This window comes from Salvia miltiorrhiza, chromosome 3, assembly GCF_028751815.1.
Source record: "Salvia miltiorrhiza cultivar Shanhuang (shh) chromosome 3, IMPLAD_Smil_shh, whole genome shotgun sequence".
NCBI lineage: Eukaryota > Viridiplantae > Streptophyta > Magnoliopsida > Lamiales > Lamiaceae > Salvia > Salvia miltiorrhiza.
This window is the reverse complement of record NC_080389.1, coordinates 32,132,608-32,150,523: the sequence shown is the minus strand read 5'-3', so window position 1 is coordinate 32,150,523 and position 17,916 is coordinate 32,132,608. Positions and strand designations below refer to the sequence as shown.

The following is a 17,916-nucleotide window of genomic DNA, read 5'->3' as shown; positions in this document are numbered from 1 at the left end:
TCCTAGGGAGGGTGAAAATTCAAGGGGCAGGTGCAGGTGGGTACCTGAAGCCCTAGTGCTTGAAGAAGGCCAAAAGGGCCTTTTGGGTTGCAGCCAACGCAACCTGGGTCTCCACAATCCTGGACTCAATCCTATCCAGCTGGTTATCTTCGTCCTCTGACTCCGATTCTTCCACCTTCTCTTTTCCTTTGCCCATAGCAGGGCTTTAGCCTTCGGCCGCTGAAACCTCTCTCTCCTCTGGGTTGGTGAACTTGGGCACACCTCTCTCCATCCTCACGTCCCTCATACGAATCAAAGCCTCAATATTGAGCTTTTCTGCCTCGATCCGAGTATTTTCTTCCTCAATCTCGATCTCGTTCAGTTGGGCGAATGCGGTGGTGAACTGGATACATGAGAGCCTTTGATTGGGCTTGCTGATTATGGACTCTATATGCTCGATCAGGAAGGCTCCAAAGTTGAGCTTCATCTTGTTGTGCATTGCCCAAATGATGTCAAGATCCTTTTTGGACATTGCATTCCCACTGTCCAGTTTTCCAAAGAAGGAGTATGAGAGGATGCGGTGGCACATCCTTAGGGCAAAATCATGGATTCTATGCCCCTTCACCTTTTGGGTCTTGAACTGTCCTCCATCTCCAATGTCTGCCCACATGACATCCCATTCCTGCGCAGTGAAGGTTGGGATTCCTCTCTTGGCTTCCTTGTACTTTTTCTTCTGCAGATCTTTTAACTTTGTTAGGTCCCGGGGGGGTCTTGAATAGGTGTATGGGGAGGGGGGGAAATACACCTATGGGCTATTTTCATAAAATCCTCAATCAGAGGGATCTCAAGAAAGAGATCTAAACGAAACTTTACATGCAAACAAAGACACCTGTTGACTGAAAACAGTTTTGACCAAACAGGGTTGACGACTGATACTGAAAGCTCTTCAGTAAGGAGATATCAGTTAAGTTACTGGAACTTAACTAATGCACTTATGGGCTTCAGTCGAGTTTGCTAAAACATAGATGATAACACTCTTCCTGACTATCAAAAGATAGATCAGTCAGACTGATATCATACGCAGCGGAAATTAAACTTAGTTTCGCAATAGCCTCGGTTGAGCACGTTGTTGGTCTTAGGTTTCTCTTTGCAGTTAATCAGTATTCAGTTTATCAATTGAAACAACACAAGTAGGAATGTAAAACTGAAAGCTGTAAACAACACAGAGACTTTTACGTGGTTCGGAAAATCTTTTCCTACATCCACGGTCGGTTGATCAGACCAACAATCCACTCCGCAAGTGCTTAACAGGTGCACTGCAAACCAAACCGTGTGCTTGCCGGGTACATGTGGATGTCGCTTGGCTCGACTGGACTCAACATTGTTTTGTCTCCATGGATGTTGTATTTCTGAAACTGAACTGATGTCAGTCTCTGACTGATGTGGCCTTTCTTCCCCCTGGACTGGTGAGGAAAATTCTTCTTGATTCCTGATGTTCCTTCCCCGATCTTTGACTGAAATATGCTTTCCAGTCTTCTCAGTAGGATGATCTGGTTGGGGGCCTCCTTTGCTCGTCTGTAGCTTGATGGAGGTGGAACATTTGATCTTGCCATCAGTTTTCGTTTGCGAACTTCATCCATATCATAATCTTTTGATTCTTCTGATGTTGTGATTTCAGAAGTATTGTCCTTTGAAATGATCATGATATTATTTCCTTTGTCAGCTGCAACCTTTCCTCCAATGCTTTTAACAAGGCCTTTTGATGGAAAGTTACTCATCATGGGTGACTGCATCATGCAGTTCTTGACTGTTTCTTCCAGCTTGTGATTGAGCCTCTTGATCTCATGAGATGCTCTATCACGTTCCAAGTTGGAGATTCTGAGCTTTTCTTCCAGTCGACTGTTCTCCATGATTAGCTGATCAAGACAAGTTTCATCCGAAAAGTAGATGATTGTCTCATTCCTAGCTCGTTCATCATTGATCTCCTTTTCAATTTTCTGATTCTGCTTGAGGAGATCTTCGAACATTTTCCTCAACTGACAGTGATCTGTTATGAGCTGATTGAACTCGTCAGTTTCATTGGATGAGCTTTCTCCAGATTCTGAGTGGTCTCCTGAAAGCATCAGGAAGTTATAAGTGTAGGGAGTTTTTGAATGAGAGATTACCTCTGAGCCATTCATTCCATTGTCGTAGCTGTTGTCAGCCACGCTTTCAGATCCATTGGCCATCAGGGCTTGACTCTCATCGTCTGAGCTAGTGCTGTCGAAGTCGGATGATTCTGATGTGTCTTTGAAAGAATCAGCATCGTCAGCAACCATCGCTTTCTTCTTCGAAAAGCTGCGATCTTTCTTGGCTTTCAGCTCTTTGCGCTCAGATTGAGTCAGTTCAGGGCATTCACTTCGAAAGTGCCCTTTCTTTCTGCATCCAAAGCATTCCATATCTTTGATGTCGTAAGCGGTTGACTTCCTTTCTCCGCTTCGATCAGTGGAATGTCTGGAGTTGCTTTCTCTTTCCTTTCCTTTGTAATGCTGCTTGTGGAACCTTCTGTACTTCCGGAACTTGGACTCCATTTTGTTGAATCTTTCAGTCAACAAAAAATATTGACTGAAGAAGTCCTCAGGGTTGAGTTCCGCTGGTTCCTTGATTTGCTTCTTGCCTTCTCTTGTTGAGGCTTTCAGTGCTGCTCCTCTTGAGGTTGATGGACCATCTTCGTCTGATCCTCCAGCCTTCTTGATTCCAAGATTTCTCTGAAGGTCGAACTCATTTGCCATGAGGTCAGAGAATAGCTTATTTGTCAGGAGCTGACTGAATCCTGGCTTATATTGATGAGCGACTGAGTAGATCTGCCATTCTCCTCGTGGCAGTGCTCGAAGAATCTTCAGGTTGATTTCTCGTTGAGTGTATTTGTCTTTAGAAATGGATTGAACTTCATTCAGGATTTGATTGAATCTAAGTTCCATTTCTTTGACAGATTCATTCTTGAGAATGAGGAAGGAGTCGAACTTCTAGCAAGCTATGGATAGCTTATTCTCCTTGATTTCCTCTGAACCTACGCACATTCTTTCAAGAATATCCCACATCTCCTTTGCAATTCCGCACTTGATGATCTTCATGACATGCTTGTCGGGAACGGTGCCGGAGATGATGCTTTTGGCGAGGTTGTCTAGCTCATCTTGCTTTCTTTCTTCGGTGGTGAAGTCTGCATTTTGCTTTGGCTGGACCTCATCGTAAGGATCCTGATATGGGTCAACAGGGATCCGTTTGACGGTGTCGGTGATGATGATTGGTCCTTTGGTGATGACTTCCCACATTCGGCAATGTTGGGCGGTGAGGAAGCTTTCAAGCCGAAACTTCCATATGTCGTATTTTTCAATACTAAACATAGGTGAAGAAGATAATCTGTTGTGGTTAGTCTCCATAAAAAAAAAGAAAACAGATAACAACAGATAGAGCAGATAGCAAGCACAAACAGAAAGAGAAAAACTTTTCCGAGACCTTTAAGAAAAAGGATCTAGTTCAATTAGAACCTAATCAGATACAGAGTGTTCTTGTGAACAACCTGCTCTGATACCAATTGTTAGGTCCCGGGGGGTCTCAAATAGGTGTATGGGGGGGAATACACCTATGGGCTATCTTCACAAAATCCTCAATCAGAGGGATCTCAAGAAAGAGATCTAAACGAAACTTTACACGCAAACAAAGACACCTGTTGGCTGAAAACAGTTTTGACCAAACAGGGTTGACGACTGATACTGAAAGCTCTCCAGTAAGGAGATATCAGTTAAGTTACTGGAACTTAACTGATGCACTTATGGGCTTCAGTCGAGTTTGCTAAAACAGAGATGATAACACTCTTCCTGACTATCAAAAGATAGATCAGTCAGGCTGATATCATACGCAGCGGAAATTAAACTTAGTTTCACAATAGCCTCGGTTGAGCACGTTGTTGGTCTTAGGTTTCTTTTTGCAGTTAATCAGTATTCAGTTTATCAATTGAAACAACACAAGTAAGAATGTAAAACTGAAAGCTGTAAACAACATAGAGACTTTTACGTGGTTCGGAAAACCTTTTTCTACATCCACGGTCGGTTGATCAGACCAACAATCCACTCCGCAAGTGCTTAACAGGTGCACTGCAAACCAAACCGTGTGCTTGCCGGGTGCACGTGCACACAACCGTACCACTGAAGAAAACCCTTCTTCAGTACCCACGTTTCACTCGCGTCGGATTTCTCTTGCTTAGCACAACCCGCGCTAAGACTCTCCGAGTCAGAGTACCTTCCTGAACTCCGAATCACTCAAACACTCTTTTTGGGGGGAGGTTTGAACGGGTGCCAACTATACTGCAAAGAACAAGTTCTTTGTAGCAAGTTTGACCTTGGCTTCTGGGTGAACAGAGGTTTGCCTAAGGTCTAAGAGAATGTATGTAATCAGCAGTGACTGATTTTGGCTTTGGAATTCTCTTCTTCGATTCAAGCTTTGGGGAGATTAAGCTTTAGGCTGAGTAGCAATTTCGGCAGAGCTTCAGCTTATGTTGTTGAATCGGTGAAGATTGAAGTTGATCCTCGAGCGCTATTTGTAGGAGAACTCTTGAATAGATCCGTTGGCGTAGAACGTCCTCAAGATTTCTTCCGTTGAAGAGCAATTCGAATTTGGGCTGAGGCTTCAATCTTCGAGGTTCCTTGTCTGGTGGAAACGGCTCTCTTAAGGGACAGAAAATGTGACGTCTCTGATAAAGTAACCACCAAATAGGAATGACCTCTGTAGAGATAAGATCCTGAGATCTCTGCATTTAATGCGGCTGTACTCTTGTGAGTACGTGGTTTCCTTTGAACGTTGGAAGATCAGTCCGAGGAAGAATGATCAACTGATACTTGACTTTTAGTATCAGTCTGTGGCACGCATTAAGTAATCAGTTCCAAACTGATTCTTCAACTGATACTTCAGTTGGTATCTTCAGTCTTCAGTCTTCAGTCCTTCGTCCTTCAGTCTTCAGTCTTCAGTCTTCCGAACCGCATACTATACTAGAAACGAACTCTAAGACTTGAGTTCAAAACTGTTCTAGTCTATTACAATTAAGACCTATGAATGCCAAAACCATACAGCAGGATATTCCACAAGGTTCCCAACAATTTCCCCCTTTTTGATGATGCCAAAACCATACAGCAGTTCCAGACAACAAAAAGACTGAACTCACAACAAAAGTTCTAAAACTGGGGTGAAAACAGTTCCCCCTTAACAATAGAACCTAAAAACTTGTACTTAGAGTTAAGAACGAAACAGTTCTAAAACAGAACAGGAGAAGACAGAAAAACATAATCAGAGCCTGGACAAAAAGTCATTGTCTTCAGGTTGAGATCAAAAAGAAGTTCTTTTCATTTATAACGGACTGATAAGTCATCAGTCAAGGTACAGAGCGAGACTTATATTGGAGTAAAAGGTAAAAACAAAAACAACATGGGAAACCCATGGACTCCAGCAGTCTGTTTGGCACGCATTAAGTAATCAGTTCCAAACTAATTCTTCAACTGATACTTCAGTTGGTATCTTCAGTCTTCAGTCTTCAGTCCTTCGTCCTTCAGTCTTCAGTCTTCAGTCTTCCGAACCGCATACTATACTAGAAACGAACTCTAAGACTTGAGTTCAAAACTGTTCTAGTCTATTACAATTAAGACCTATGAATTTTGGTATCATCAAAACAAGGATTAGGATATTCCACAAGGTTCCCAACAAACTTTACCATCCCCAAATTCAGGTTCAACTCGTTCACAGACATATCCCTGGTTTCCCCTTTCATAGAGAAACTCATGCCCAGAGGGCCACAAGCAGGGTTGATGTCCACCTGAATCGAGTCAAAAACCTCCCTTACCACTTCCTCGTATGCGTGCCCTGGCCATTCCAGAAATGTCGTCCATCCTATGTTGGCAAAGTACTCCTTGATCCTTCTCACTATGTCCAATTGCTCCAGCGACTCCATATCTGGGATTTTGGGCACAATAATCCCCTTTGTCGTCTTCTTCCTGCTTCTTGGGGCGGACGCCGGTTCTCCTTTGATCATCCGGATTGGGGTTGGATTCAACGCTTTTCTCCTCCTTTTGGCTGGTGTCTCATCTGCCTCATCGCCGGATTCTCCCTGCTCCTCTTGCAGCACTGAACCCGAAGGTTCATTTCTCTCGTTTGACGAGCCTTCGACCGGTGTGGCCGATTTCTCGACCGCTGGCTTCTTTCTCTTCGAGGCGGGGAGTGGTTGCTTCCTTTTGGTGGACTCTTCTTCACCTTTCTTCATCATTTCCGGCGTGGTTTTTCCCTCTCCTATGACAGCACGCGGCTCACCGGTGCCAAAGGTTGGCACATCAATCTCCGCCGTGAGTTGGTCGATGACGTTTTCATCCACCGACGAGGGGCTCTCGGCTTGCGGCAGGGTTTTGGACGATGGAGTTGGTGTGGTTTCCATTGAAATGGGTTTCAGACGTGGGGTTTTTCTTAAGGGGTTGGATTTGGATGGTGTGGGGCTTTCTCCGGTGAGGTCGATTGTTGTGCCTTGGGGGATTCCTCTGAGTTTGTTTTTCGGCCGTGTGGAAACCATGGTGGTGGATGGTGGTTTTTGTATGATAGGGGCCGAGAAAGGGGGGTAGTGATTATGGGAAGTTGGATAGTTTAGGGTAGTGACGTCGTGGGTAGAGGTTTAGGGTTTTGATGGATAGGGCTGACAACTGTCACATGATGTGACGTGCGTCAGGCGATTTCAGCCGCTTTTTGCCCGAGAACCCTTCTTGCCTTTGGATCGAACGTCACACCCGTGGGCTGCTCTTGCCTAAAACTGCTTCTCTTGGTTTCTGCACAAAGAAATTCAAACTCCCGCGAAGGCGGGAAACTCAAACCTGCCCACTGTTGTGGGCAAAACCTAGTTCTAGGCAAAACAAAGAAAGAAACAAACTTGCGAAAAGAAAGAAAAAAACGTAAAACAACAGGTTACCTACTAGCCAGTGCTCTATTTTATCGTCCTGAGCATGACGTAGTACCCCTAAGTTAAACCAGGTGGTTTGTGGCTGGGAAAGGATCTAGCTCTTCCCCAATGTTTGGTTCGTGCCCATAATTGGCTTTCAGTCTCTGTCCATTCAGCTTGAACACTGCTCCTGACTTAAAGACTCTTGACTTCGATGGCCCCATTTGGAAATTGGGCTTGTACTTCAAAGGGTCCAGTCTATTTGGTACCCAGCTTCCCTTTGGCAAATTTGAACCGAGTTTGTTACAGAAGTACCTTTTGCCCAAAGCTGAACTGCTTGTTTGTGATCAAGGCATCATGGCTTTTCTTCATTCTTTCCTTGTAGAGCACTGCATTATCATATGCCTCTCTTCTGATTTCCTCTAACTCTTGGATCTCAAGCCTCCTTGCTTGCCCTGCCTTATTCCAGTCATAGTTCACCTTATTGACTGCCCAAAAAGCCTTGTACTCCAGTTCTACCGGTAGATGACACCTCTTGCCATACACTATTCTATATGGCGACATTCCAAACAGAGTCTTGTATGCGGTGCGATATGCCTATAAGGCAATTTCCAGCTTTAAACTCCAGTCCTTCCCTGTTGGGCCAACGGTCTTTCGCAAGATTGTTTTGATGATTCGATTTGATAGTTCAGCCTGACCATTGGCTTGTAGGTGGTAGGATGTTGAGACACGATGTTGAACGCCATATTTTTTTAACAGGTTTTCGACCGAGAAATTGCAAAAGTGAGATCCCTAGTCGCTGATGATTGCTCTGGGCACACCAAACCTGCAAAAAATATTAGTTTTCAAAAAATTCACCACTATCTTTGAGTCATTCGTCGGAGAAGCTTTTGCCTCCACCCATTTGGAGACATAATCCACCAAAAGCAGGATGTACAAGTTTCCTCTCGAACTGGTCAGGGGTCCCATGAAATCCATTCCCCATATGTCGAATATTTCCACGGGCATGATGGGGATCATGGGCATTTCATTCCTTCTGGTTATGTTCCCTTCTCTCTGGCATTGTTGGCAGTTCTTGCGAATCGTGTAACTGTCTTTGAAGATGGTTGGCCAGTAAAATCCGCATTCCAGAACTTTGGCCGCAGTCCTCTTGTGCCCAAAATGTCCTCCACATTCTTTTGAATGGCAAAACTCTAGAATGCTTCTCTGTTCTTCTTATAGGATGCATCTTCGTAGCATTTGGTCCCCGCATTGCTTCCATAAATACGGTTCGTCCCAAATATAATCCTTGCTCTCCTTGGCCAATTTCTTCTTCTGGGCATAAGTGTACCCGGGAGGCACATATCCAGAGCATAAGTAATTGCACAAATCTGTATACCAATGGTCTTCCTTCCTTCCTTGGACGTGGAACAACTGCTCATCAGGAAACATCTCTTTGATTGGTTCCCCCCTCATCTTTTCTCACAATCCTGCTCAGGTGGTCGGCCACTTGATTCTGTGCCCCAGCCTTGTCCTTGATTTCCACGTCGAACTCCTGCAAGAGCAAAACCCATCGGATCAATCTGGGTTTTGACTCTTTTTTGGCCAAAAGGTACTTCAGGGCCGCATGATCGGTGTAGACTGTGGTTTTTCCTCCAAGCAAGTTGGACCTGAATTTCTCAAAGGCGAACACCACTGCCAACATCTCCTTCTCTGTTGTGGAATAATTGATTTGAGCCACATTGAGGGTTTATGAGGCATAGTAGATGACATGACTTTCCTTTCCCCGCTTTTGCCCAAGAACTACCCCTATGGCATATCCACTGGCGTCGCACATCACCTCAAAAGGCATCCCCCAGTCTGGAGGTTGTATTATGGGTGCGGAGATCAGATTGTTCTTCAAAATTTGGAAAGCCTCCTTGCAGTCTTCATCAAAATTCCATTCTACTTCATTTTGGAGCAGCCTTGTCATGGGTTGAGCGATTTTTGTAAAATCCTTTACGAACCTTCTGTGGAAGCCAGCATGTCCGAGAAAACCTCTCAATTGCTTGATGTTTGTTGGGTAGGGCAGCCTTACTATAATTTCAATCTTGGCTTTGTCTACTTCTATTCCTCTGCCTGAAATCACGTGTCCGAGAACAATCCCTTCTTTGACCATAAAGTGACACTTCTCATAGTTTAAAACCAAACTCTTATCGACGCACCTTTTTAGCACCTTTTCCAAATTAGCAAGGCATGAATCGAAGGTTTGCCCATAGACGGTGAAATCATCCATAAATACCTCGATGCAGTTTTCGAGAAGATCTGAGAAGATGCTCATCATGCATTTTTGAAATGTTCCAGGGGCGTTGCATAGCCCAAACGACATCCTCCGATAGGCAAAAGTGCTAAAAGGGCAAGTGAACGTGGTTTTGCCTTGATCCTCCTCTGCAACCCAAATCTGCATATATCCCAAGTATCCGTCCAGAAAATAAAAATATTGATTTCCCGCAAGTCTTTCGAGCATCTCATCGATGAAAGGCAAAGGAAAGTGATCCTTTCTTATTTTCTGATTGAGCTTACGGTAGTCAATACACACCCTCCGGCCGGTTTGTAACCTTGTAGTGATCAATTCCCGAAACTCATTCTCCACCACTTGTATGCCAGACTTCTTGGGCACAACGTGCACTTGACTCACCCATCTACTATCGGACGTTGGGTATATTATGCCCAAATCCAATAGTTTGAGTATCTCCTTCATCACGACTTCCTTCATGGCTGGATTTAACTTCCTCTGGGGATCTCGGACTGGGATTGCATCTTCTTCTAGCAATATATGATGCATACACACTGTAGGGCTTATGCCCTTGATATCGACAAGGGTCCATCCAATAACTTCCTTGTATTTACCTAGGGTCTTCTTAACCTTGCTTTCATCTTCTAGTGTCAACTCTGAGTTAATGATTACGGGCAAAGTGTCATTGTCACCCAAAAAGATGTACTTGAGATGTTTGGGCAGAGACTTCAGTTCGAGCTTGGGAGCTCTATGGAGTGAAGGCACCAATCGATCTTTATCCTTCAAGGTAGGAATGTTTAGAGCTTCTGTGTGGTTGACTCATTCGCTCCAAGCATTTAGCATTTTCACCGCCTCATGCAGTTGTTCCTCCTGAACATCTTCCTCGGTGATACTGTTCTGGATTATCACATCAAGAGGTTCCCTGAGTGTCGTTCTGGGCAATACCTCCTCAACAACCCTGTCGATTATGTCGACACTTTTCACCATCTCTGTATCGGCTGGATGCTTCATGGCGTTATATATATCGAACGTTATAATCTCTCATTCGAACTGGCATGTCAATTTGCCCGTATCACAATCGATGCGTGTCCTGGCAGTTTTTAGAAATGGTCTCCCTAAAAGCGTAACTGCTTTTGACTTACCCATGTCAAGGATGTAGAAGTCTGCTGGGAAAATGAGTTCCTCCACTTTGACCAAAACGTCCTCCAATATTCCTTCTGGGTATACATTTGACATGTCTGCCAGTTGAATTACCACTCGGGTAGGCTTCAGTGGTCCTATCTCCAGGTCCTGATACATGGATAAAGGCATAACATTAATGGATGCCCCTAGGTCGAGCATTGCCTTATCCACCTTCATGGTCCCTATCACACAAGGAATGTAGAACATCCCTGGATCTCCACACTTTATGGGCATATCTCGTTGCAAGACTGCGGATACTGACTTGCCCACCTGAAACTTGGCATCATCAGTGTATTTGACCTTCCGGGTGCAGAGTTCCTTGAGGAATTTCGCACATATGGGCATAGAGCATAGTGCGACCAGAAGAGGCATATTGACTTCCACCTTTTTGAAGATTTTCACCAATTCGATTAATTCTTTCTTTTCCTGTTCCTTGGCCATTCTGCCTGGGAAGGGGATTATGGGCTCAACATGTCTCAATTTTTCTTTGCCTTTCTCTGCTGCTTTCTTCTTGGCTTCCCTCTCTTGGGCTAATTCTTCCTCATCTGCTGACCCCATTCCAACTTCCTCACTAACCTCTGGTTCCTCTTGATTTTTCTTTCCAACTACTTCGGGTAATTCCTTGCCACTTCTAAGTGTCACAGCGTTTACTTTCTTTACCTCCACTTGGGCAGGAAGTTCTTCTTGTTTGCTTTCCAGGTGAGCTACTGCTTGGGCAAGATGTGACAGTTGGGCATTCACATTCTGCATTCCTCCCCTTGTCTCCATCATGAATTTTTCGGTCTCCTGCTGGAATTTCACTTGTTGTTGCGCCATTTGGTGCACAAGTTCTGATAGGGAGGATCCTCTTGCCTGTTGAGGTTGTTGCAAGTATTGTTGTTGATTACTCGTTTGCCCTTGGTTCGATCCCAAATAGTTGTTGTTGTCGTACCTAAGGTTTTCGTGCTGTCTCCATCCTTGGTTGTTGTATTGCTGCCTGTATGGTTCGAAAGGTTTTTGATGTTGTCCCCCATTATTTCCTCTTGGCTGTTTCCCAATAGCATTAATTTCTTCATCTTCGAACAATTGTGGGCATTCATCAGTTGCATGTGAATTTGCCATGCAGAGTTGGCAAGTCTTCACGGGCTTCCGAGTGTTGGGGGCCCCTTGGTTAGATGCTCCTTGGTTCGTCATGAACTTCTCGAACATGTTGCATAGCTTATCCAGATTATCATCTTGAGCGGAAGGATTCGGTGTTGGAGCATTCCTGACTATTGTTCCTTCTTCATCTCTGGACTCCTCGGCCATGTCAGCTATAAGTTTGAAAGCCTCTGCAGCAGATTTTTTCAGGATTGATCCTCCACAGGCGGCATGCAACCACTGCCTGTCTTGCCTTCGAAGTCCTCTCACGAAGTACCGAATAAGGTCATGATCCGATATTTGATGTTGTGGGCATTTGGCCAGCATTTGCTTGAACCTCCCCCAATATTCGTAGAGGATTTCTCCTGACCCCATCTTGATATTGCTTATCCGGGTCCTCAAATTCTGGATTCGGGCTGCTGGAAAATACTTCTCCAAGAACTTGCTCTGCAACTCCTGCCAGGTCCGAATGCTTCCTTCGGGCAAATCGTACAGCCACTCCCTCGCTCCTAATAGAGAGAACGGAAAAGTAAAGAGTCGGATGTATTCACCAAATGTTTGGCTTGCGGTGCGCACTGTTCCACATGCTATCTCAAAATCCTGAAGGTGCCTTTGAGGGTCCTCCCCGGGCATATCACTGTACTTGGGCAAGATTTGAATCAGCGTATGCTTCAGCTCCAGTTTCCAGTGATCTCCGGTAGCACGATGGCAGATGGACGGAGGTTTAGATTTTTCGGGAACATCATGTCCCGGAGGGTCTTGTTGGTGTTGTCATTTACTACTTCTGGATTTTCCGCCATTTCTCTTTCTTCTTCTAACTGCCTTTGTCTCTCTCGTGCCTCTTGTTCTGCCCTGCGTCTGTTCTCGTTGTTCAGTCGTACTAGTCGCTCAATCTCCGCGTTGAACAAAAGATCTTCATTACCTGCACTCCTGGTACGATGAAGCAACATACATTAAGGCAAAACTCACACTTTAATTGCAAAAGAAATTACTAACGCTCTCAGTTCCCCGGCAACGGCGCCAATTTGACGAAGCCATCGTTTGAGCTTCGCGCAAATAAAATATCATGTGCCCACAACTAGACTAGCTAGTGGTAAGTCCAGAGTCGAATCCACAGCGAACTGAGCTGTAACTTCTTCTGCAAGGGTGTCTCTAAAAAGGGTTTGTATTCTGTTGGGTTCTGACCACAACGTGCTTATGGGCAAAACAGGGTTTCCAACTAAACTGAAATAACAAAAGTAGATTAATCAAATAACAAAACAATCCTAACTTGAGTTCGAATCACTAAACATGAACTAGACACTTGATCATTGGTGCAAAGATAAATTACTATACTAGCATAGCAGTGGTTATAGGCATAAGAATTGTTGCGCCCCTATTGTCACTCGTCACGCACGCAAAAACCCCTTGCCCAATCTATCCTTTCAGTTTATGATCCCTTAGAAGGTTTAGTTAATGGAAATCAACTACCCCGGGCAACATCCACGCTCTCTGCGATGGCCTATCGCTAGTTGTGCTTTGCCAGAATGCTTTAAGATTTAGATAGACCTTTACGTAGATATTTCACCGCAGTCAAGGCTCCAACACTCGTTGTACTATTTTGGAGGTCGATGGTGTCTCGCCTTTTGCCCAAAGTTTACTTGTGGCCAAAACTCCCTAGTTAACTAGTGATCAATTAATTAACCAAGTTGTTACAACCTTATTGGAATCAAACCTAGTGTATCGGGAATATGCTCGTACAGTGATTATGCCCAAATTAGACCTCTCGAGTTAAGTGTTCATGCTTAGATCATCTTGCCCAAATCAGAATATAAAACTAGTCAGACATAAAGTAAAGAACAAAAATAAAAGACATGATTAAAGGCAAACTGAAAATACTTAAAGAAATAAAAGAGTACTTACGGCCAAAAGTGCCGCAAAGAACATACGCGAAATAACCTAGAACTACGGCCACAGCCTGGGCAAGCTTGAACTCCAAAAGATCGTAAACAAAATGCACAACAGGCGGTTCTTCAACACCCTTGGCTTCGAAAGCTCTTCGGGTATATATAGGCGCGACTAGGGCAACAAAAGTCCCAGCCCATGTTGTTGCGGCCGGATCCTTGCAAGGCATGGAGATGCTATCCACTTTCAGACCTAGTATCTTGAAGATTTCTTTCCGTCCGGATAAGGCGGAGGTTTAGCCTTATCGGTCTCTTCTTGCATGTTGCCGCCTTCGGCCCATATCAAGCGCCTACTCCACAGTCCTGCCTCACCCGTCTGCTATGCTTCTGACTTCTTTCCCTGTTTTCCTCCTCATGCCTATCAGCTTCCGTGCGGTACTTATGGGCATAAAGGATGGTTTTTTCTCCGAATCCCCTTTGCTTCCGGTACATGCCTCTTTCACGGAGGATGACAGCAGTTCTGACCCCTAAAGCACTTTTTGCCCACAAGCGAGTCCTGCCAAAGAACTATGCCCTCCCAGGCGACCAAACAACACAAAACAAAAGGAAAAGACTCGATCTAGACCTTAAACAGACGCGAAAATAGAGCACAAACTTGGGCTCATCACAACTAAAAATCCACCACTCTTGGTGAAGAGCACTATCGTCGTTCCCCCGAAAGGAACTGGGGAGACTAGGGCTGAGAAAGCTAGAGATATACGTCAGCAGGGACCTTTATTCCAGGAAATATGGAGGGTATCGAGGATGTTGAGGACCTGTTACAGAACATCGGGAGAAGGTACAGCTCTGGAGGATCCAGCCCAGTTGTAGGAGAGGGTTTCAGGTATGCAGCGACACCTCCAACAATTGGAGGAAGTAATCGAGGAAAAAAAGAAAGAAAGAAGCAAGGCTGTCTCACGAAAGAAAGGACAGTATGAGGACTCTACCCATTCCAAGGCTGAGAGTCACCAGGATCGACATGTTCATCTAAGGGAGAAAAACAAGCATGCCAGCAGAGCTGGTGAGAGTAAGCGGAAGCATGCCAATCAGCACTTCCCAAGTGAGGGAAAAGGGAAAAGCTGTCGTCGCCCGTATTATCCTGTGACTGCCCCTCGGATGCGATCAAGTCCTTTTTCGGAGGACATCTTGGCAGATCCGTTGCCTAGGCACTATAAACCCATTAACATGGAATATGATGGATCCGATGACCCGGAGGTACACATGGCTAGATTTGAAACCATGATCACGTTGCATCAGTATACGGAAGGGATTAAGTGTCGAATCTTTTCTATCACTGATGAGGAACCAAACTGGCAGGGCTGGTATCGGTTGAGCAAAAAAATAACGCCGAGTACGAGGAACGAAGGGTATGAGGCAGGGCTGTCTCTAAGCATTCCTATGGTCTCTTATCATTTAATTTAGCTCAGGGCTGCGACCCCAAATTTACCTTTATCCCCCTTTGTATGTATCTATAAATAGAACCATTGTATCATTATGACAGTAGTAGTGATTTCTAATACAACAACCTTTATTTTTCTCGTCAATTACTCTCAACTCTCGTTTAACGCACAACAGGTAAATTCTTCTTAAAACAATCCACCGAAAATGGACACATCAACTGGTGCCGCCTATGGGAATATGTATGTATGGAGGTCCTTGGAAACCCCCACTTGCTCCTGGGACTGGCTGACACTTCGGGAGGTGTCAGCCGCGGGTAGGACAGGAGAGCTGGTGGGCACAGCGCCAAAGTCGGCAGCTCTACCTTGAGGGTTGCTAGAACCCTCGTCTCTGGCTATTACAGGGGGAGGGAGCAGGTCCTCGAATAAAGCCATACAATCCATCCCTGAAATAGCAGAAGCATGTCCTTAAGGAAAATGAAATATGCAAGATAGGGAAGCACTGATATTAATAAGAGAGGAATCTCCCTCCTTACCTATGCGGGATTCGGGATAGCGGGGAAACAGCCCGTTGGCTGCCAGCGCTGAGTCATCCTCTACGAGGTGCTTGGCAGGGAGGACTCAATTGAAGGCATTTAATTTATTAAGGATATCTAAGTCCTTAGAGGAAGGAGGGAGAAGAGAAGCAAGAATTCGAGAGTGGCACTCGGGATGCCACTTCACATCCCAAACCCCTGCAAAGGAAAGCCAGGTTCCTTTGTCAGTGCGGACAAAACAATATTTATTGATAAATTTTTTATCAGTGGGTAGTTTGCTAAGGAAAGTGGCTTTGAATTTCGTATGAGTGGAAAAATTGTAATGGGTGTTGGTCTTTTTCAGGATCTGGGTTTGGCAAAAGAGCTGCGCTGTATCAGTGCAGCCATGGTACCCAACCACTATGTGAAAGAAAAAAGCTCATTGCAGCGCTGATGGGGTTAACTGGTAAAAGGTGATGCAGAAGTAATTACAGACCTCCACTAGGAAAGGCGGAGGAGGAAGACGCAGCCCTGCGACCACCTAATGTGCCCACATGGATATGGTGTTTTCCCTAAGGTTGTCAGGGGTTATAAGGGATTTATTATCGGGAACATTGGAGGTCGGGCCAAGAATGGGGCCTTTGAGTTTTTTCTCTATGCGTCTTACTTCTTTAACGTCGATTATTGAGAGGGGCACGGTGTGCGAAGAAGACATATTTTCTTAAAGATAGTATTTACAAACGACATGTAGAAATCAGATATTACCAACACAATAGTTCGAAAAAATCCGCCGAGAAGAAGAAGGAGTAGGGTCGAGGGCAATACCTAAGTAAGTGCGCGGGAATCGAAAATAGCGGAATAGACGCCGGAGAAAGGTGAATGGTCGCTGGAGTGGGGCAGAAAGCATAAAATCACCGGAAATTGTAAGAAGCGGGAAGGGAAGAAAGTAAAAGAAGGCGAAAGGAGGAAGATGGTGGGCTTTATATTTAGGGCGGCATGGACATCAGAAAATGAGAGGCCCAATCAGGAGCTGATGTGTGGCACACCTAAAACGGCAAACGGAACTAAAGACGCCCTTTTGGGCAAAAATGTAGTGATGGGACAGAATTGGGACCCGAAACTGACACGTATTTAATGCATTCAAATGGGCAGCACTGATGTCCTTACGCCGCAGCAAGGGCAGCGCTGGTTCAGCGATTACTTGGATAAAAGGAGACGTCGGTTAAACTCGAAGAAGACCCGATTTAACTCGTCTAGAGGGGGAGTAGCTGATGAGGAGTAAATTACGCGTGGAAGATACCAGCGCTGACCTTGGAACGGTAAGGATAAATCAACCCGATGGTTACGCGAAAAGACCATGAAGAGGCTTGAGGGGACGTGACCATGACAATTCTATACTAGCATGCGTACAGTGCTGCGGTAAGAGATGGGCTGGAACTAAACTGGCAGGGCTGGAACCAAACTGGCAGGGCTAGTATTAGTTGAGCTGAAGAATAACGCCGAGTACGAGGAACGAAGGGTATGAGGCAGGGTTGTCTAAGCATTCTTAGGGTCTCTTATCATTTAATTTAGGTCAGGGTTGCGACCCCAAATTTATCTTTATCCCCCTTTGTATGTATCTATAAATAGAACCATTGTATCATTATGATAGTAGTAGTGATTTCTAATACAACAACCTTTATTTTTTTCATCGATTACTCTCAACTCTCGTTTAACGCACAATAGGTAAATTCTTCTTAAAACAATCCACCGAAAGTGGACACATCAACCACATTAATTGGGATGGCTCAACAGTGGTTCCGAGCTCTGGAACCGGATTCTATTCATTCTTTCGAACAACTACATGATGCCTTCATGTGCCACTTTGCAAGTTCGAAGCGTGCTGCAAAGACTGCGATGTCACTGATGGACCTGAAACAAGAACCTACTGAAACTCTAAAGGAATTTGCTGCTCATTTCACCAAGGCATCTCTGGAAGTGCCCAAAGTTGAATCTTAGATTAAGGGTTATGCCTTTGTACGTGGTTTAGGGCCCGGGGCTTTCTTTGATAATTTACTGGTAAAGCAACCCCGAGATTTTGATGACATTCTAGCCCGACTCCTAGGGTACATACAGCTGGAAGAAGCCAGAGCTGCTCGAAAAATAGAATACAATGGTAACAAGCCCAAGAAAGTGGAAAACAAAGCTGAGTCAGCAGACACTCGTTACCAAGGGAGGGCACCATACAGGGGACTGCCACCCTGAGTGCTGCCGGGAGAAGCGCAACCAGCATACCAGCCCGCTCAAAATGAGCAAACATTTAAAGGAGTGCATAATGTTAACCGACTCACTGATCAGACCCCGTTGAACAAGCTTCAAGAAGAGGTCTTTCATTTGATAAAAAATGAACCATGGTTTAGGGCTCCGCGAGACTTTCTTGCAGGGGCCCCTAAGCCTGGGCCTAATGGTCTGCTCTGCCAGTACCATAATTACTATGGACATCCCATAGAATATTGTGGGCATCTTCGCCACAAGTTAGAAATTTTGGTAAGACAAGGAAGGTTGGATCAATTTGTGAAACAGACACTACCCCAACGTTTGCAAGACAATAATTATAATCTTA

The 17,916-nt window shown here is 44.9% G+C and overlaps 1 protein-coding gene across 1 annotated transcript; it reads right to left on the bottom strand.

Moving 5' to 3' along the window:
• Positions 1 to 10,220: 10,220 nt before the first annotated feature.
• On the bottom strand, positions 10,221 to 12,113 carry LOC131018662 (uncharacterized). The gene has a single exon (XM_057947376.1). It carries the CDS (start codon positions 12,111 to 12,113, stop codon positions 10,221 to 10,223), a length of 1,893 nt encoding a protein of 630 aa, XP_057803359.1.
• Between the last annotated feature and the right edge of the window lie 5,803 nt (positions 12,114 to 17,916).